This window comes from Bufo bufo, chromosome 5 (genome assembly GCF_905171765.1).
Source record: "Bufo bufo chromosome 5, aBufBuf1.1, whole genome shotgun sequence".
NCBI lineage: Eukaryota > Metazoa > Chordata > Amphibia > Anura > Bufonidae > Bufo > Bufo bufo.
In genome coordinates this window covers 563,515,067-563,536,787 of record NC_053393.1, presented here as the reverse complement: position 1 = coordinate 563,536,787, position 21,721 = coordinate 563,515,067, and the positions used below count along the sequence as shown (strand labels likewise).

Below are 21,721 nucleotides of genomic sequence, written 5' to 3'. Positions count from 1 at the left end.
GAAAGTCCTGACCGAGCTTGGGGTATGTTTCAAGTGCTGCGCTTCATTGGAGCACATGGCTAAGGACTGCAAATCCATTATCAAGTGTGAGGAGTGTCATAGTGATAGACATGCCTCAGCTATGCACCCAACTCCACTCACAAGGGATTCACCTGCTGCCGTCACCACCAGTCCTGCTCCAAGTCATGGCGGGAGCCCCAGAACCACGCTAACACAGCCACTGCTGTTTCCTGCTCATGCTTGGACGTATGTGGGGAGGGCCAGAGTGAGAAATGTTGTGCCCGCATATGCCTAATCAAGGTCTACCCGGAGGGGCTACCAGAAAAGGCAGTAAAAATGTATGCCATCATTGACGACCAAAGCAACCGCTCCCTAGCAGGACCTAAATTCTTTGAAGCCTTTGGAATAAAGGGACCGTCAGAACCCTACATCTTAAACACCTGCTCGGGTCGCATAGAGACTAGCGGCAGGAGGGCACAAGGATTCATCGCTTGTTCCGTCAGTGGAAATACGGAAATGCCTCTACCGACGCTGATCGAATGCGATCAAATACCCAACCATAGGGATGAGATTCCTACCCCGGAAGCTGCATTTCACCATCCACACCTAAGGCACCTAACCAACGTTATCCCACCTATGGACAACAACGCCGAGATTCTACTCCTGCTTGGCAGAGACAATCTAAGGGTACACAAGGTGCGTCAACAGTGTAATGGTCCCGACTATGCACCATACGCCCAGAGACTGGACTTGGGATGGGTAGTCATAGGAAATGTATGTTTGGATCAGCCAAAAATCCACTCATTCAAAACGTACGTGCGTGGAGATGGACGCACAACTTGCATTAAGCCTTGCCCTCATCACTATGAGGTGAAAGAGAAGCCTCCAGACCTCATACAACCACCTGACGACATTCCTCCCTTTGCTGACAACTTGGGAAGATTAGTCTTTCACACAAGCAAGGACGATGATAAAGTAGCTTTGTCAGTAGAGGACAGAGAATTTATCAAGATAATGGACAATGAGTTCCTTAAAGACGAAACCAATCACTGGGTTTCTCCATTACCCTTCCGAGCTACCAGGGTGAGACTCCCGAACAATAGGGAACAAGCTCTGTCTAGATTTAACTCTCTCCAGCGTACCATGAACAGTAAGCCTGAGATGAGAGAACACATCGTTGCCTTTATCGACAAAATATTCCGCAACAACCATGCAGAACCAGCTCCATCCTTAGGGAAGAATGACGAGTGCTGGTACTTGCCTTCATTTGGAGTGTATCACCCACGGAAACCTAATCAAATTAGGGTTGTTTTCGACTCAAGTGCCAAACATCAAGGTGTATCTCTTAATGATGTCCTCCTCACAGGTCCTAATCTGACGAATAACCTAGTTGGAGTGCTGATGAGGTTCAGAAAAGAGCTCGTCGCCATCACCGCCGACATTGAACAGACGTTCCACTGTTTCGTAGTCAGAGAGGACCACCGGAACTTCCTCAGGTTTCTGTGGTACAAGAATAACGACACCAACGCAGAGATGGCAGAATATCGTATGAGGGTACACGTATTTGGAAACAGCCCTTCACCTGCCGTGGCAACTTACGGCCTTCGGCGCACTGCATTAGAGGGAGAATTCGAGTACGGTAAAGACGCCAGAGACTTTGTAGAAAAGGACTTCTACGTAGACGATGGACTCAAATCACTACCCACTGAAGAAGCGGCTATCGATCTGCTCAAAAGGACTCAAAGTATGTTGTACCAAGCTAAACTTAGACTACACAAAATTGCTTCAAACAGCCTGGCCGTTATGAGGGCCTTCGAATCAGGCGATCATGCACCAGGATTCAAGGACATTAACTTGGGACTGGACAGTCCACCTGTGCAGAGGAGCTTGGGCCTCAGATGGGATCTCTCGGCTGACTCCTTCGGTTTTCAGATAAGTTGTGCAGACAAGCCATTCACAAAACGAGGCGTCCTATCAGTGGTAAACAGCCTATTTGATCCGCTGGGATTTGTAGCGCCCATCACCATACAAGGTAAATCTCTACTGAGACAGTTTTCTGAAACAGTCAAGGATTGGGATACCCCACTTCCCTCCGAGAAAGAGCAAAAATGGGAAGCCTGGAAGCGATCCTTGTGTGCCTTGGATGAGATCCACATCCCGAGATGCTATATTAAAACTTCACTTTCCTCTAGCATAAAGAAAGAACTCCACGTGTTCTCGGACGCCTCCACGGAGGCCATCGCAGCGGTTGCCTATCTGAAAGTGACAGAACCTAACAACCAAAACCACGTTGGATTCGTCTTTGGTAAGGCTAAGTTAGCCCCCAAGCCCGATCATACTATTCCCAGACTGGAACTTTGTGGGACTGTGTTGGCAGTTGAGATTGCGGATTTAATACAACAAGAACTGGGTGTCGACATAGCTGAAGTCCAGTATTACACCGACAGTAAGGTCGTTTTAGGTTACATCCACAATCGGACCAAGCGATTTTATGTGTACGTTAGTAACCGCATAGAGAGAATAAGGAGGTCCTCCAAACCTGAACAATGGCACTATGTACCATCCGAACTTAATCCAGCAGATCACGCCACTAGGCCTATGTCTATAGGTTCCTTTACTAACTCTACTTGGCTTACAGGTCCAGAGTTTCTGCTTGGAGAGGCGGACGAATGTGTACAGGAAGTTTTCAGCATCCAGGATCCGGATAATGATCCAGATATCCGCGCTGAAGTTAGTGCATTAGTCACTGGAACAAAGCAAACCGCCAGCTTCAGTTGTCAGCGCTTTGAACGTTTCTCCAGTTGGATGAGACCCATCGAGAACGTCCCTGATGGGTGAACAGGACTGTATCTAGCTTCGCAGATCTTCTCCATTCCAAGTTGGAAAACAGGACTATCTATGTTTGCATTCTAACATGTTTTCTTTTACAGGTTGTTTATATTTTATGGACATTCGTCATAGTGAAATCCCCAAAGTGAATTTCAGACGGGGAGTGTGCTGTTCCTTTCATATTGAATTTCTGCACTGTATTATTTCTTGTTTTTACCTATGTTGTTTAAATCTATTGTTCTCTGCTGCCATCTGCTGGCCGGAATTTGTATGCTGCACGCTTCGTTCGTTGTCTATAAAGTTTTCTCTGGGCGTGGTTTTAGCAGCCTTGGGCCTGGTCACTTCCTGTAGCCTTTTTCAGTGCTGCATCCTTTGTGACTGGAGACACACACCTCGGCTTGTGAAGGCATCAGTTTTTGACCAGCAGTTGCCTCAGCAGTTAGCCTCAGAAAAGACATCCACATCACAGCATCTACTGCATTCCTGTATTGCATCACTGTATGTCACTGCTCTGGATCAAATAAACCCACGTTTGATTGCATCCTCATGTCTACGTCTGGATCCATCTAACCTGAGCATCTGCCGGTCCGGTCTGCTCCACTGCCTGGATACGAAGGTAGGCCAGTCACAAAGCCATTATCAGTTACACCTTCATTCGCCTTCATGTGGGGACAGAACAACTCCCATCATTCATACAACACATCAGGATCATTCATACACCTCCCCCATCATTCATACAAAACATCAAATCATTCATACAACCCCCATCGTTCACACAACGTATCACATCATTTATACAACACCCCCCTGTCACACACACAGGGGGTGGGATAGTGACCACTGAACGCCACCCTCACCCCTGTCCCTGCCTACTTGCCTCGCAAGTCCTAGCGACAAGGGACAACTGGTGGACAAACCCTCAGCTCGGAAAGTGCAGGGAAGACAGACAACACATAAACAGAAAGGTCAAACAAGCCGCGTCAGAACCAAGAGAGCAGAAACGGTATCGGAGGAGCAAGCAGAGAATCGTCAGGACAAGCCGAAGTCAAACCAGGAGAGCACGCCAAGAGCAGAGGATGAGACGGACGGGAAATCGGAAGCCAAGCAGGAACAAACAAACCAGGTGAGTATCCTGCAGGAAGGACCTCAATAACAGGCAATCTGTGGGCAAGAGATCCCCTGTTTAAATAGAGCGCTGGTGGAATCATGTGACGTGGCCAGCGTCACATGACTCCTAAGTTCCAATGCAGCCCATACAGCCGAGCGCCGAGTGATCAGCTTGGCACTCAGCCCCAGTGTGGTTCCCACGGGAACGGGCGACGCCGAGTGCACTGATGACGCGAGCTTGCCTCGAGAGCGCATCCTGACACTCCCATAGAACACCCCTTACAATACATCCAACACCACCCATCATTGATATAGCATATCACATCATTCATACAGTGTCCTCCATCATTCCATCATACATACAAAACCCTTATCATTCAAAAATAACCCATCATTCCTATGACTCCTGCCATCATTCCCCTCATTCATACAACATCACCATGATACATATGCCTTCCATCGCTGATACACCTCCCATCATTCCTACTACTTCTCCTACCAACACTCCCATGATTCATACACATCACGTCATTCCTATAACACTTCCATCATTCATACGTCTCCCATCACTTATACACTCACACAACTTCTCCCACCATTCACACAACACTCCCATCATTGATATACCTCACGTCATACATACAACACCTCCCATCATTCCTACAACTCCTCCCATCATTCACACAACACCTCCTGAAGATCTGGATATTACATACGCACCCTAGTGCCGATGTCCTGGACCTTCCAGGAATTCCCAAATCCAGCAGCATTCAGAGACACAGCACCTCCAGCCTGGGTGAAGTCATCTGGAGCAGAAGGAATGTTAGTAAGGGTCTCCTGAACTTGTCCTCAGGCAGTTCCATGAAGTAAAGGTTCCAGCTTCACCCCTGCGAGCCCCGGCACATTCCCCATGGACACCTACCTTCTGTGTGCTCATTGTAAGTGCCACATAGGCCTTTAGTTCTTCCCTGAAGGTCGGAGTTCACGGTCACGTAAATGTTGTTGCCTCCATCAAACTTCACCCTGACTCCCAGACCACTCTCTATGAAGACGAAATCTCCGAGCCAGAGGATGCTGATACCTAACACGCAGGGCAATTTGTGAGAGCAATGAGACCACAAATAATGATTGATCCCCAAAGCCTTCATATCCCTCATCTCCCACATCCAAAATGACTGATTCACTGCATCCGCAAAACGAGATACCCAAGGGTCCAACAACCCCTCAAAAACAAGACCATTAGTGCTCATGGGACAACAAGTGCAACATGTGCAAAGCAGAGTGTCATCTCCCCCATTTTTCCCATCCATGATTCCACATCAACAAAATGATGGACAGGATCCAGAATGACCCAGAGAAGTGGCCAACATCAACAAGATCCATCAACAATACTAAGATCCATCAATATCAATAAGATCCATCAACAATGCTAGGATCCAACTTCAAAATGATCCATCAATAATACTAAGATCCATCAAAATCAATATGATGCAACTACATCAATAAAATTCAAAGACAACAATAAAATCGATCAATATCAATAAGATCAATCAACAGCAATACAATCTGTTAGTAGCAATAGGTTCCATCAACATCAATAATATTCATCAATATCAATCAGATCTATCAACAGCAATAAAATATATCAATAAGCTGGATCTAGATCAATAAGGTCCATTGATAGCAATAAGATTAATTTACATCAATAAGATTCATAGACAGAAATAATATCCACCAGCAAAACTAAGATCCATCAACATCAATAATATTCATCAACAGCAATAAGACCCATCACCATACAGAAGATCCATCAACAGTAATAGTATCTACCAATAGCAATAAGATCCATCAACAATTTTATCTATCAATATCAAGGAAGATCCATTAAAAGTAATAAGATCAGTCAAAAGCAATGAAATCCATCAATGATATTAACATCTATCAACATTAAAAACTCCCATCTACATCAATAAGACCCATTAACATTAATAATTAAAATCCATCTAAATGAGTAAAATCCAACATCAATAAAGATCCAACAACATCAATAAGGTTATTAACATCAAGAAGATCCATCAACATGAATTAGATCCATCCATTAGAACCGTTAAAGGTTTCTGTCTGGTTTCTGGTGGCAAACTTATCCCCAAACATTAGTCCAATGTCCGCCAGGAATCACTGGACACCGCAATATAGCGTGACGGGGCCCCCAAACACCTCCAGACCATATATCACATATATGAACTCACCATTTTGGAGATGGGGGTCTTCGTATGGTACAATGACATCATTCACCATGACCGACCGGCCCTTCACCACCACCTGGTCCAACCCAAAGATCATCTTAAGAACCTGGAGGCACAAGGAGCAGTAAATGAGAAGCTACATACGGTAGGGGCATGTAGGTATAATAACCATGTATGTCACCCACAGCAGCACAGAGGAGGCACTGGACCACTGGTGGATAAGGGAATGATTGGGGACCTTCCTACCTTGGGGCAGAGTCTAGCTGTAGTGCAGGGTTCTCCGGAGACAAGCACGGCCCAGTTGGCATCAGTGGAGGACGCCAGGTTATACATGCAATCTCCATGGAAGTTATAATGCTTCCCGTCAAACGTCCGGTAGTGGAAGCTGCCCCACGTCACACAGGTGGCGAAGAGTCGGTGCTTATGTACAGACCCCCCGATCAGGGCGGTGGAGAGATATGGACTCATCAGGAAAGGAGATGGTAGATCTGCTGAGGAGACACAAACACATCTACAGTGAGACCCAGATGATATTCAGTCCTCTAATTCTACAGGAAACTCCGCCCACTGCGCTCTGTAACTCCACCCCAAATACCCCATTGTCACTGACCTTCCCTGACGGTGCTTGTTCTACAGCCCCGCCCCTTGTTATGACATCAGCGAGTAGGTTTATTATATACAGTGCTGTGAAAAAATATTACCTTCTTCTCTCTGTTTCTGTTATTGTAAAGTTTTCACACTGAAATTTATGACATTTCATTATAATATGGTCCTAGGTGTCACAGCCACTATCTCTGGCTGTGACCTTCTGTTCTTGCTCGTTTGGCGCTCCTCGCTGAAGTTCTGTTCCTGTGTGTCATTTGTGGTTCTTTATGGGTTAACTCCCCTGTGTGCTTATTAGGAGTTAATCCTCTGTCTGCTCCATGGGTGTGGCCTCTCTGCTGCACCCATGGAACCTGTATATAAGGCTGAGGTTTCCTCAGTTCTGTGTCAGCTCTCCTGGTGTGTGTTGTCTTGTCCTGCTCCTGGTTTGTACTCTCTCGCCCATGCTGCTGACCCATGGGATCCGTGTCTGTCTGCCTGTGCTCTGTGGGTTTCCCTACTTGTTCATTTACGTTCTTTCCCGTCCTCTTTCCTGTCTTTCTGATATCTGTTCTGCCAGTTATGTTTTAGTTACTTTGTGTTTATTCATGTCTGTGTTCAGCAAGCCTTTGCAGCAGAGTGGCATGACAAGGCCATGCAGTTTACTACTGGTGGAGCAAGTCCTTCTCTGCTCATTGCCACTCCTGCTCCCTTGCGTGAACTCCTGCTTGTATTATTAGTTGCCCTGTTTTGTATTTGCCTGTCTGTTATGTTTGCCTATGTGCCGTCGGTACCTTCTGGTACCTGTTGTCCATTCATTCCTGCTGTCACTCTCTAGTTCACGCTCCAGAGTGGACCCTGGCAACTTCCTGCGGCAAAGTCTAACTCTACCATCTAGGGCTCTAGTGAATACCAGGAGTTGCTTAGTCACGCCCCTCTGGAGTATTACTAGACAGTGGCGCAGTGGGGGTTTTCTCCCACTGTGCTGACGGTACATAGAGCTCATGTTTTGTCTGTGCTGCCTTCCATGTTTTTGTTTGTGCAATAAACTCATATGTGTCTGTACCTGATTTCTGTTTATTGCTTGACGACGCGGTGGTCTCTCCTGGGACCTCCAACTCGTGACAGAATGAACAAGTGAACTTTCACAGAGTTTTTTTTGTTCTGTTTTCTGCTTATCTGTGATGTGTGTGCATTCTGTATTTCCCTCTTTATGCTGCCTTAGGTATCGGATTTGGTTGCCTTGGTGTACTGGCTGCGGTGTTCTCCGTGTATGCTGGTTGCCAGGGGTGACGTCCGGTTTAACCTTTTTGCTTGCAGTTCTGCCTACGGACGTGTTTTCCGTTATCGGTGCAGGCGTCTGCTTCTGGTCCTGGGCCTCCGGAAGGGGGTGTCAGCATGTCTGACCAATCAGTTCTTGGCAGACATGCCATTTTCCGGAGGGAGAGTGGAGGGGGAGGTGTTAGCACACTGCAGTTCACCTGACTTTTGTGGCCGTGTAGGCTGGCTGCATTACTCTTGGCGTACTGGCTGCGTTTACCGTGTAGGCTGGTTGCTAGGGGCTGCGTGCTGGCTGCGGTCGTCTTATGTGTTCTGCTTGTGTACCTCTGTACCCCTTTGATTCTGATTTTCATTTCCTGTCTGGTTCCTGTTCCTGATCCCAATCCTCCGGAAGGGGGAGTCTGCATGTCTGGCCAATCAGTTCTTGGCAGACATGTCATTCTCCAGAGGGAGAGTGGAGGGGGAGGTAACTTCTTGGTGCGGTTCACTTGACGTGTATGCCGTGTTGGCTGGCTATCTTCCCCTGGCGTACTGGCTGCGGACCTTCTGTGTAGGCTGGTTTTCAGGGGTTGGGCTGGTTGCGGTCGTCGTGTGTTCCTGCCCTTGTACCTCGTCACCCCTTTGATTTCTGTCCCCTTGTCTGATTTCTGTCCCCTTGCCTTCTTCCCCTTTCTGTTTGGGAGGAGAGGGGGGGGGGGGCTTTGAGGGGTGGGAGTGTCACAGCCACTATCTCTGGCTGTGACCTTCTCTTCTTGCTCGTTTGGCGCTCCTTGCTGAAGTTCTGTTCCTGTGTGTCATTTGTGGTTCTTTATGGGTTAACTCCCCTGTGTGCTTATTAGGAGTTAATCCTCTGTCTGCTCCATGGGTGTGGCCTCTCTGCTGCACCCATGGAACCTGTATATAAGGCTGAGGTTTCCTCAGTTCTGTGTCAGCTCTCCTGGTGTGTGTTGTCTTGTCCTGCTCCTGGTTTGTACTCTCTCTCCCATGCTGCTGACCCATGGGATCCGTGTCTGTCTGCCTGTGCTCTGTGGGTTTCCCTACTTGTTCATTTACGTTCTTTCCCGTCCTCTTTCCTGTCTTTCTGTTATCTGTTCTGCCAGTTATGTTTTAGTTACTTTGTGTTTATTCATATGTCTGTGTTCAGCAAGCCTTTGCAGCAGAGTGGCTGTCACGGCTGAGGATGGGGGAAATCCTCAGCCGTGTGGAGCCCGGTGATGTTATGGCTGCTTGGCCATGAAGACAGGATTAGGGAGCAGGTCACCTCCTAAGGGCATCCCTAACCTGACCCTGACTCCTAGCTACATGAGCCAACCTTGATGGTAGGAGGGCTCATGCTCCGGAACCTAGAAGTCCCTGCTAGCCCTCAAGATGGCCCTAAACTAGGAGCTGAGTAAGACAACCCACTCCTCCCAGACACGGAGGAGCAGGAGTCTCAACGGCCAAGCTGCTGGAAATGGGGAGACATAAACAGCTCTATGGATATGGCAGGTGAACAAAGAGTTCCACCTACCTGCCACAGCCTTGCTGACTGGATCCCTGTGTAAGCAGGGTGCAGATCACAAACGCATCCCCACACAGGGACCCAGATCCATAGCTGCACAAAATCACATGTAAAACATCACACGGACATCACACATAACTAGAAATAAACTTAATAAGACATTATGGTTATGACCACAGGGGTGGCTCTTACTGGCAGGTAGTAAAGACAGGAGGCTGCTTTCAGCTAAGCATGGCTGAAGCAACCTGCAGGCCTGCAAAAGCAGTGAGGCTTTATAGGCCAAGAAGCCACACCCCACAGTCGGACACACCCAGTGAGACACACACACACACTGGGAAGGGAGTTAACCCTTCCAGCACCAGGGAAGGGAAAACACCACTAAAAGGGGACGTGCACACAATAACATAAACAGCAAGTGCACACATACACACATCACACAAAACCGCATGCACAACATAGCAAGCTGCAATGGCACAGCTCAGACTGCTACGCTGCCACATACATACTGTTGCCAGCGGCAACCACAGGTGAGGCAAATACCTCAGCCCTCACCTGTGATTGACAACCAAAGAAAACCGCTGACAACCGCATGCGGTTCAGGAGTCACGGTCATAGCCATGGCCGTGACAGTGGCATGACAAGGCCATGCAGTTTACTACTGGTGGAGCAAGTCCTTCTCTGCTCATTGCCACTCCTGCTCCCTTGCGTGAACTCCTGCTTGTATTATTAGTTGCCCTGTTTTGTATTTGCCTGTCTGTTATGTTTGCCTATGTGCCGTCGGTACCTTCTGGTACCTGTTGTCCATTCGTTCCTGCTGTCACTGTCTAGTTCACGCTCCAGAGTGGACCCTGGCAACTTCCTGCGGCAAAGTCTAACTCTACCATCTAGGGCTCTAGTGAATACCAGGAGTTGCTTAGTCACGCCCCTCTGGAGTATTACTAGACAGTGGCACAGTGGGGGTTTTCTCCCACTGTGCTGACGGTACATAGAGCTCATGTTTTGTCTGTGCTGCCTTCCATGTTTTTGTTTGTGCAATAAACTCATATGTGTCTGTACCTGATTTCTGTTTATTGCTTGACGACGCAGTGGTCTCGCCTGGGACCTCCAACTCGTGACACTGGGTTCAGGTCCTGACATCTGTACCGGGTTCAGGTCCTGACATCTGTACCGGGTTCAGGTCCTGTCATCTGTACCGGGTTCAGGTCCTGTCATCTGTACCGGGTTCAGGTCCTGTCATCTGTACCGGGTTCAGGTCCTGTCATCTGTACCGGGTTCAGGTCCTGTCATCTGTACCGGGTTCAGGTCCTGTCATCTGTACCGGGTTCAGGTCCTGTCATCTGTACCGGGTTCAGGTCCTGTCATCTGTACCGGGTTCAGGTCCTGTCATCTGTACCGGGTTCAGGTCCTGTCATCTGTACCGGGTTCAGGTCCTGTCATCTGTACCGGGTTCAGGTCCTGTCATCTGTACCGGGTTCGGGTCCTGTCATCTGTACCGGGTTCGGGTCCTGTCATCTGTACCGGGTTCGGGTCCTATCATCTGTAGTGGGTTTGGGTCCTGTCATCTCCACTAGGTTCAGGTCCTGTCATGTGTTCTGGGTTCAGGTTATGTTATCTGTACTGGGTTCAGGTCCTCTCATCATCTGTTCTAGGTTCAGGTCCTGTCATCTGTACTGGCTTTAGGTCTTCTCATCTGTACTGGGCTCAGGTCCTGTCATTTGTACTGGGCTCAGGTCCTGTCATCTGTACCGTGTTTAGGTCCCTTCATATCTTCTGGATTCATGCCCTGTTGTCTGTCCCTAAGGTTCAAATCCTGTCATTTATACTGTGTTCAGGTCTTGACACCTTTACCAGGGTCAGGACCCGTCATCTGTATTAGTGTCAGGTCCTGTGATTTGTACCAGGACTCAGGTCCTGTCATTTGTACTGGGCTCAGGTCCTGTCATGGGTTCAAGTCCATGCTGTGACTCCAGAGACGTCATACTGGGTATCTTTGGTCTCATGGCTCAGTAAACAGTGACAGGAGTGAGCGCGCTTACAGGACGCACTTACAGCATGTGCTCTCGTTTTTGATCTGGGAGTTGATAACATTGCTCCTGATCCTGAATGATGTCTCAGGTTCCCTTCAGCTAATATCACATTCTGTATACAGATCAGGAGGAACCTCGAGAGGGAGGATGCTTTTTCACCATCACTAATAATAAAAGGTTGAATAGCTATGTGACAGTGCAGGTTTAAGATCATCCTTACCAGTAGGTGATGCATAGGAACAGCTAAAGCACAGCTCGGAGGTGATGTTCTTCCAGCTGTGGCCCCAGGGGTGAAGGCAGCACTCCTCCATACTCATGAGGGTCACATTTTGAGGGTCCCTGATATCCTGACAGTTCCAGGTGGAGAAGCACTGCCCCAAGAATCCAACTCCTAACAACAGAAAAAAAGATCAACAGAAGAAAAGGTCCTGTGAACAAGGCAGACATAGCAGAGCTGGAGAGGGTCCAGAGGAGGGCAACTAAAGTAATAACTGGAATGGGGCAACTACAGTAACCTGAAAGATTATCAACATTAGGGTCATTCACTTTAGAAAAAAGACGACTGTAAGAGCAGTGAGACTATGGCCTCTTTACTGTAAGAGCAGTGAGACTATGGACTCTATACGGTAAGAGCAGTGAGACTATGGACTCTTTACTGTAAGAGCAGTGAGACTATGGCCTCTTTACTGTAAGAGCAGTGAGACTATGGACTCTATACGGTAAGAGCAGTGAGACTATGGACTCTTTACTGTAAGAGCAGTGAGACTATGGACTCTATACTGTAAGAGCAGTGAGACTATGGACTCTATACTGTAAGAGCGGTGAGACTATGGACTCTTTACTGTAAGAGCAGTGAGACTATGGACTCTTTACTGTAAGAGCAGTAAGACTATGGACTCTTTACTGTAAGAGCAGTGAGACTATGGACTCTTTACTGTAAGAGCAGTGAGACTATGGACTCTATACTGTAAGAGCAGTGAGACTATGGACTCTATACTGTAAGAGCAGTGAGACTATGGACTCTTTACTGTAAGAGCAGTGAGACTATGGACTCTTTACTGTAAGAGCAGTGAGACTATGGACTATACTGTAAGAGCGGTGAGACTATGGACTATACTGTAAGAGCGGTGAGACTATGGACTCTTTACTGTAAGAGCAGTGAGACTATGGACTCTTTACTGTAAGAGCAGTGAGACTATGGACTCTTTACTGTAAGAGCAGTGAGACTATGGACTCTTTACTGTAAGAGCAGTGAGACTATGGACTCTTTACTGTAAGAGCAGTGAGACTATGGACTCTTTACTGTAAGAGCAGTGAGACTATGGACTTTACTGTAAGAGCAGTGAGACTATGGACTCTTTACTGTAAGAGCGGTGAGACTATGGACTCTTTACTGTAAGAGCGGTGAGACTATGGACTCTTTACTGTAAGAGCAGTGAGACTATGGACTCTATACTGTAAGAGCAGTGAGACTATGGACTCTTTACTGTAAGAGCAGTGAGACTATGGACTCTTTACTGTAAGAGCAGTGAGACTATGGACTCTTTACTGTAAGAGCAGTGAGACTATGGACTCTTTACTGTAAGAGCAGTGAGACTATGGACTCTTTACTGTAAGAGCAGTGAGACTATGGACTCTTTACTGTAAGAGCAGTGAGACTATGGACTCTTTACTGTAAGAGCAGTGAGACTATAGACTCTTTACTGTAAGAGCGGTGAGACTATGGACTCTTTACTGTAAGAGCAGTGAGACTATGGACTCTTTACTGTAAGAGCAGTGAGACTATGGATTCTTTACTGTAAGAGCAGTGAGACTATGGACTCTTTACTGTAAGAGCAGTGAGACTATGGACTCTTTACTGTAAGAGCGGTGAGACTATGGACTCTTTACTGTAAGAGCGGTGAGACTATGGACTCTTTACTGTAAGAGCAGTGAGACTATGGACTCTCTCCCTGAGGAGGTGGTGATGGTGAGTTCACTATAAGAGTTCAGGAGGGGCCTGGATGTATTTCTGGAGTGTAATAATATTACAGGCTATAGCTACTAGAGAGGGGTCGTTGATCCAGGGAGTTATTCTGATGCCTGATTGGAGTCGGGAAGGAATTTTTTATTCACCAAAAGTAGGGAAAATTGGCTTCTACCTCACAGGGTTTTTTTTTTTTTTGCCTTCCTCTGGATCCACTTGCAGGAGAACAGGCCGAACTGGATGGACAAATGTCTTTTTTCGGCCTTATGTACTATGTTACTATGTTACTATGTAACACTGAGCATTCAGAACCTAGCAAATGACATTGAGCGCTCAGTAACTCAGTAACAAGCATCAATCGCAGAGTATCTGGGAAACCAGCATGAATGAAGCATCAAGCATCCACGACTGAGTGACCTGCACCGATCATCCAGCTCCAAGCATTTAGCACCAAGCAGGGGCGTAACTACCATAGTGGTAGACGATGCGACTGCTATGGGGCCCAGTCTTAGTTGGATTCATCACCTCTTCTACTGTAGATGAAAACTTGGTCAGGACTCTACCCTCTAAAGGAACAACTTTTAGCAAATGAGGCAGTGAAAAATGGCCCAAGGGTCATTGAAAGGGGTTTAGGCAGAAACCTTCTGTCCTGTAAGGGCCCTGGTTCGATCCTTGCTATGAGGCCCTTACCACTGGCACCAAGCATTTACCACTAAGTGTCCAGTACTAAGTCATTGGCACAAATCAACCAGCTCCAAGTGTCCAGGACCCAGAGATTGGCACCAATCAACCAGCAATCGGCATCGAGCACCAAGCAACCAGAACAAAGTGTCCTGCACAAAGTATCCAGCTCTGAGCATCTAGTAATGACCATTCTGCACCAAGCCCAGGGGGTGTCTGACCATTACGTGATTACAAACCTCGTGTGCAGTCCTCACCCGTCCAGCCCTCGCAGCACGCCCTTATTGTCTGGTTCTGAACAGTTGGTCTGGTGTACTGTGGCCTGGATGAGGGATGAGAGCGAGCTAATGTTATTGATATGCATAAACACACATAAGTAGTGTATGGGGAAGGGGATAGACTGTATATACACAAGACATCTCATCATGTGTCCTGCCAGTGCTAGACATGTGGTCATACAGTACTACCCCAGACCTAGACATGTGGTCATACAGTACTACCTCAGACCTAGACATGTGGACATACAGTACTAACCCAGACCTAGACATGTGGTCATACACTACTACCTCAGACCTAGACATGTGGACATACACTACTACCTCAGACCTAGACATGTGGTCATACACTACAACCTCAGACCTAGACATGTGGCCATACACTACTACCTCAGACCTAGACATGTGGACATAAACTACTACCCCAGACCTAGACATGTGGCCATACAGTACCACCCCAGACCTAGACATGTGGTCATACACTACCACCCCAGACCTAGACATGTGGTCATACACTACCACCCCAGACCTAGACATGTGGGCATACACTACTACCCAAGACCTAGACATGTGGCCATACACTACTACCCCAGACCTAGACATGTGGCCATACACTACCACCCCAGACCTAGACATGTGGTCATACACTACCACACCAGACCTAGACATGTGGTCATACACTACCACCCCAGACCTAGACATGTGGTCATACACTACCACCCCAGACCTAGACATGTGGTCATACACTACCACCCCAGACCTAGACATGTGGTCATACACTACCACCCCAGACCTAGACAAGTGGTCATACACTACCACCCCAGACCTAGACATGTGGCCATACAGTACCACCCCAGACCTAGACATGTGGCCATACACTACCACCCCAGACCTAGACATGTGGGCATACACTACTACCCCAGACCTAGACATGTGGTCATACACTACAACCCCAGACCTAGACATGTGGCCATACACTACTACCCCAGACCTAGACATGTGGCCATACACTACTACCTCAGACCTAGACATGTGGCCATACACTACCACCCCAGACCTAGACATGTGACCATACACTACCACCCCAGACCTAGACATGTGGCCATACAGTACCACCCCAGACCTAGACATGTGGCCATACACTACTACTCCAGACCTGGACATGTGGCCATACACTACTACCCCAGACCTAGACATGTGGCCATACACTACTACCCCAGACCTAGACATGTGGCCATACACTACCACCCCAGACCTAGACATGTGGCCATACACTACCACCCCAGACCTAGACATGTAGCCATACACTACCACTCCAGACCTAGATATGTGGCCATACACTACTACCCCAGACCTAGACATGTAGCCATACACTACTACCCCAGACCTAGATATGTGGCCATACACTACTACCCCAGACCTAGATATGTGGCCATACACTACTACCCCAGACCTAGATATGTGGCCATACACTACTACCCCAGACCTAGACATGTGGCCATACACTACTACCCCAGACCTAGACATGTGGCCATACACTACCACTCCAGACCTAGACATGTGGCCATACACTACTACCCCAGACCTAGATATGTGGCCATACACTACTACCCCAGACCTAGACATGTGACCATACACTACCACCCCAGACCTAGACATGTGGTCATACACTACCACCCCAGACCTAGACATGTGGCCATACACTACTACCCCAGACCTAGATATGTGGCCATACACTACCACCCCAGACCTAGACATGTGGACATACACTACCACCCCAGACCTAGACATGTGGTCATACACTACCACCCCAGACCTAGACATGTGGTCATACACTACTACCCCACACCTAGACATGTTGCCATACACTACCACCCCAGACCTAGACATGTGACCATGCACTACTACCCCAGACCTAGACATGTGGTCATACACTACTACCCCACACCTAGACATGTGGCCATACACTACAACCCCAGACCTAGACATGTGACCATACACTACTACCCCAGACCTAGACATGTGGCCATACACTACAACCCCAGACCTAGACATGTGGACATACACTACCACTCCAGACCTAGACATGTGGCCTCACACTACTACCCCAGACCTAGACATGTGGTCATACACTACCACCCCAGACCTAGACATGTGGTCATACACTACTACCCCAGACCTAGACATGTGGCCATACACTACAACCCCAGACCTAGACATGTGACCATACACTACTACCCCAGACCTAGACATGTGGTCATACACTACCACCCCAGACCTAGACATGTGGTCATACACTACTACCCCAGACCTAGACATGTGGCCATACACTACAACCCCAGACCTAGACATGTGACCATACACTACTACCCCAGACCTAGACATGTGGCCATACACTACCACCCCAGACCTAGACATGTGGCCATACACTACTACCCCAGACCTAGACATGTGGTCATACACTACCACTCCAGACCTAGACATGTGGCCATACACTACTACCCCAGACCTAGACATGTGGTCATACACTACTACCCCAGACCTAGACATGTGGCCATACACTACAACCCCAGACCTAGACATGTGACCATACACTACTACCCTAGAACTAGACATGTGGCCATACACTACAACCCCAGACCTAGACATGTGGTCATACACTACAACCCCAGACCTAGACATGTGACCATACACTACTACCCTAGAACTAGACATGTGGCCATACACTACAACCCCAGACCTAGACATGTGACCATACACTACTACCTCAGACCTAGACATGTGGCCATACACTACCACCCCAAACCTAGACATGTGGCCATACACTACCACCCCAGACCTAGACATGTGGCCATAAACTACTACCCCAGACCTAGACATGTGGCCATACACTACTACCCCAGACCTAGACATGTCGCCATACACTACCACCCCAGACCTAGACATGTGGTCATAAACTACTACCCCAGACCTAGACATGTGGTCATACACTACTACCCCAGACCTAGACATGTCGCCATACACTACCACCCCAGACCTAGACATGTGGTCATACACTACCACCCCAGATCTAGACATGTGGTCATACACTACCACCCCAGACCTAGACATGTGGCCATACACTACAACCCCAGACCTAGACATGTGGCCATACACTACCACCCTAGACCTAGACATGTGGTCATACACTACCACCCCAGACCTAGACATGTGACCATACACTACCACCCCAGACCTAGACATGTGACCATACACTACAACCCCAGACCTAGACATGTGACCATACACTACTACCCTAGAACTAGACATGTGGCCATACACTACAACCCCAGACCTAGACATGTGACCATACACTACTACCTCAGACCTAGACATGTGGCCATACACTACCACCCCAGACCTAGACATGTGGCCATACACTACCACCCCAGACCTAGACATGTGGCCATAAACTACTACCCCAGACCTAGACATGTGGCCATACACTACTACCCCAGACCTAGACATGTCGCCATACACTACCACCCCAGACCTAGACATGTGGTCATAAACTACTACCCCAGACCTAGACATGTGGTCATACACTACTACCCCAGACCTAGACATGTCGCCATACACTACCACCCCAGACCTAGACATGTGGTCATACACTACTACCCCAGATCTAGACATGTGGTCATACACTACTACCCTAGATCTAGACATGTGGTCATACACTACTACCCTAGAACTAGACATGTGGTCATACACTACTACCCCAGACCTAGACATGTCGCCATACACTACCACCCCAGACCTAGACATGTGGCCATACACTACCACCCCAGACCTAGACATGTGGCCATACACTACCACCCCAGACCTAGACATGTTGCCATACACTACCACCCCAGACCTAGACATGTGGTCATAAACTACTACCCCAGACCTAGACATGTGGTCATACACTACTACCCCAGACCTAGACATGTCGCCATACACTACCACCCCAGACCTAGACATGTGGTCATAAACTACTACCCCAGACCTAGACATGTGGTCATACACTACTACCCCAGACCTAGACATGTCGCCATACACTACCACCCCAGACCTAGACATGTGGTCATACACTACTACCCCAGATCTAGACATGTGGTCATACACTACTACCCTAGATCTAGACATGTGGCCATACACTACTACCCCAGACCTAGACATGTGGCCATACACTACCACCCCAGACCTAGACATGTGGTCATACACTACTACCCTAGAACTAGACATGTGGTCATACACTACTACCCCAGACCTAGACATGTGGTCATACACTACTACCCCAGACCTAGACATGTCGCCATACACTACCACCCCAGACCTAGACATGTGGTCATAAACTACTACCCCAGACCTAGACATGTGGTCATACACTACTACCCCAGACCTAGACATGTCGCCATACACTACCACCCCAGACCTAGACATGTGGTCATACACTACTACCCCAGATCTAGACATGTGGTCATACACTACTACCCTAGATCTAGACATGTGGTCATACACTACTACCCTAGAACTAGACATGTGGTCATACACTACTACCCCAGACCTAGACATGTCGCCATACACTACCACCCCAGACCTAGACATGTGGCCATACACTACCACCCCAGACCTAGACATGTGGCCATACACTACCACCCCAGACCTAGACATGTTGCCATACACTACCACCCCAGACCTAGACATGTGGCCATACACTACTACCCCAGACCTAGACATGTCGCCATACACTACCACCCCAGACCTAGACATGTGGCCATACACTACCACCCCAGACCTAGACATGTGGCCATACACTACCACCCCAGACTTAGACATGTTGCCATACACTACCACCCCAGACCTAGACATGTGGCCATACACTACCACCCCAGACCTAGACATGTTGCCATACACTACCACCCCAGACCTAGACATGTGGTCATACACTACCACCCCAGACCTAGACATGTGGCCATACACTACCACCCCAGACCTAGACATGTCGCCATACACTACCACCCCAGACCTAGACATGTGGTCATACACTACTACCCTAGATCTAGACATGTGGTCATACACTACTACCCTAGAACTAGACATGTGGTCATACACTACCACCCCAGACCTAGACATGTGGTCATACACTACCACCCCAGACCTAGACATGTGGCCATACACTACCACCCCAGACCTAGACATGTGGCCACATGCCCACCGATCAGTCCTTCTTCACACTCTGCCCCCTGGATGAAGATCGCTCTTGACTTCTCCTTCAGGAGAGGTTAATAGTGTGAATAGAGGATCATGATTTATCTTTAATCCTATATGAAAACTTTTCAACCTGCCAGCGGCCGGGATCCCAGTCCTGGTACCTGAGGAACTTGACCATGCCCTAAAAAGTGGTCCAGTCCCTGATGCTCGGGTGACATCTTCCTGTTATTATGTGTCATGCATTCACTTAATGACGGTGTACACTGACTCAGCACATAGACTAACAGAACCTTCTGACATGTGATTAGCTAGAACATAGACATTACACAGGGGAACGGACCTGGAAATGACTGACCTGTATATAAAGCACATGCCGGCTCCGCCATATTGTAGCCTCATCTTCTCCTGGTCCAGTCTCCATCCTTCCATGTTGTACTGATAGAGGCTGGAACATGGCACCTCCTGCTCCCTCCGGGGGGTGACAACCTCTTCCCCCATCGTCTGCACTGTCCGTTCACACCAGCGCCTGTCAGACAGTCACGTATGAAAAGTCATTTACTGGCGCATCCACATATCCTACAAGACAATCATGCTCACAGGTGCATATCCATCGAGCAAGCATGCAGAGAACTAACACACGTTGGATCAAAAATGTGCGCAAAGAGCTTCCATTTGTTCATTTCTAGTAGGTATAATACAACTTTAATTTAGAATGATCCCCATTCCTCAGCTCTATTGTTTGCATGTGAAAAGTTGTGCGTCCACATATCATCTATTGCTGACATCATTGGTCTTTTCAATGCAACATCTTTCAAGTGCAACTCTTTAAGTGCACAGACCGGATTATACCAGACTGTAACATTATGGATATGGAATCCACTCCGTCCTGTCATTAGATGCCGCAAAGGCGTTTGACAGGATGGAGTGGCCTTTTCTTTGGGGTACAATGTCTGGTTTTGGTTTTGGGAAACTTTTTTTGGAAATGACTCAAATGTTAAATGAACAGCTGGTTGCATATATTAAGATCAATGGTATCGGTTCCTCTCCTGTTATGATGCGGAGAGGGATGTGACAGGGTTGTCCCCTGTCTCCTCTCCTCTTCGCGCTTTTTATTGAACCACTGGCTTCTCGGATCCGCCTTGATAAATCTATAGAGGGCTTTGGGCTCGCGGGAGTGAGCGACAAAATAAGTCTATATGCAGACGACGTGATTCTGTTCTTGGATCAGGGTTATAAAATCCTTCCACATGTTATAGAGGTAATAGAACAGTACGGTAAATTATCAGGGTATATGATTAATTGGATAGAGTCATCGCTCCTCCCGCTGAGCCGGAAAGCTCTAGATGTAGGGACGCGACTCCGAGTTTTGGCCCCTGATGATACCTTAGAATATTTGGGGGTTAGGATTGGGATTCCAATAAGTAGGTTCTATGAGCTTAATTTGGCCCCAGTTCTGGATAAAGTTAGGACCAAGGTTGGCGCTTGGCGCAAATTGAATTTGGCACAGATAGATCGAATCGCACTGATTAGGATGATTATTTTGCCTATGGTTCTGTTCCCAATTTGTGCCTCTCCTATTTGGATTGACAATATCTTCTTCCATAGATTGGAGACCTCCATTAATGACCTAATTTGGGGCAGAAAGAGGGTGCGTATAAAGCAGAGGTATCTATGCTTGTCGGAGGTGGATGGTGGGCTGTCATTACCCTTTTTTCAGGGCTACTATTTATGTGCACAGATTCAGCGCTGCTGTAATTGGAAAGAGAACTTACTCATACGTTTTTTGAATAAAGTTATTAATAAGCCAATAGATAATATTTTTGCATGTTTGGAAACGGGGATTATGGGAATGAGGAAGTCGTTGTTGATCCCTTATTCACTACAGAGGGTGTGGAATAGGCTGAAGGAGATACTTAAAGTTCCCGGCCCGCTCGTTTTTACCCCCTTGTGGAGAAACGAGGGGCTAGAGGAATTTTGTAAAATTACTGATT

At 47.8% G+C, this 21,721-nt stretch overlaps 1 protein-coding gene across 1 annotated transcript in view; it reads right to left on the bottom strand.

Annotated features, from left to right (window-relative positions):
• Positions 1-20,321, bottom strand: part of LOC121002663 (SCO-spondin-like) — a 190,236-nt gene extending 169,915 nt beyond the window's left edge. Inside the window, 7 exon segments of the mRNA XM_040434096.1 lie at positions 4,657-4,742; positions 4,859-5,017; positions 6,186-6,288; positions 6,429-6,673; positions 11,794-11,964; positions 14,460-14,542; positions 20,086-20,321. Of these exon segments, the coding sequence (XP_040290030.1) occupies positions 4,657-4,742; positions 4,859-5,017; positions 6,186-6,288; positions 6,429-6,673; positions 11,794-11,964; positions 14,460-14,542; positions 20,086-20,321 (1,083 nt within the window).
• Between the last annotated feature and the right edge of the window lie 1,400 nt (positions 20,322-21,721).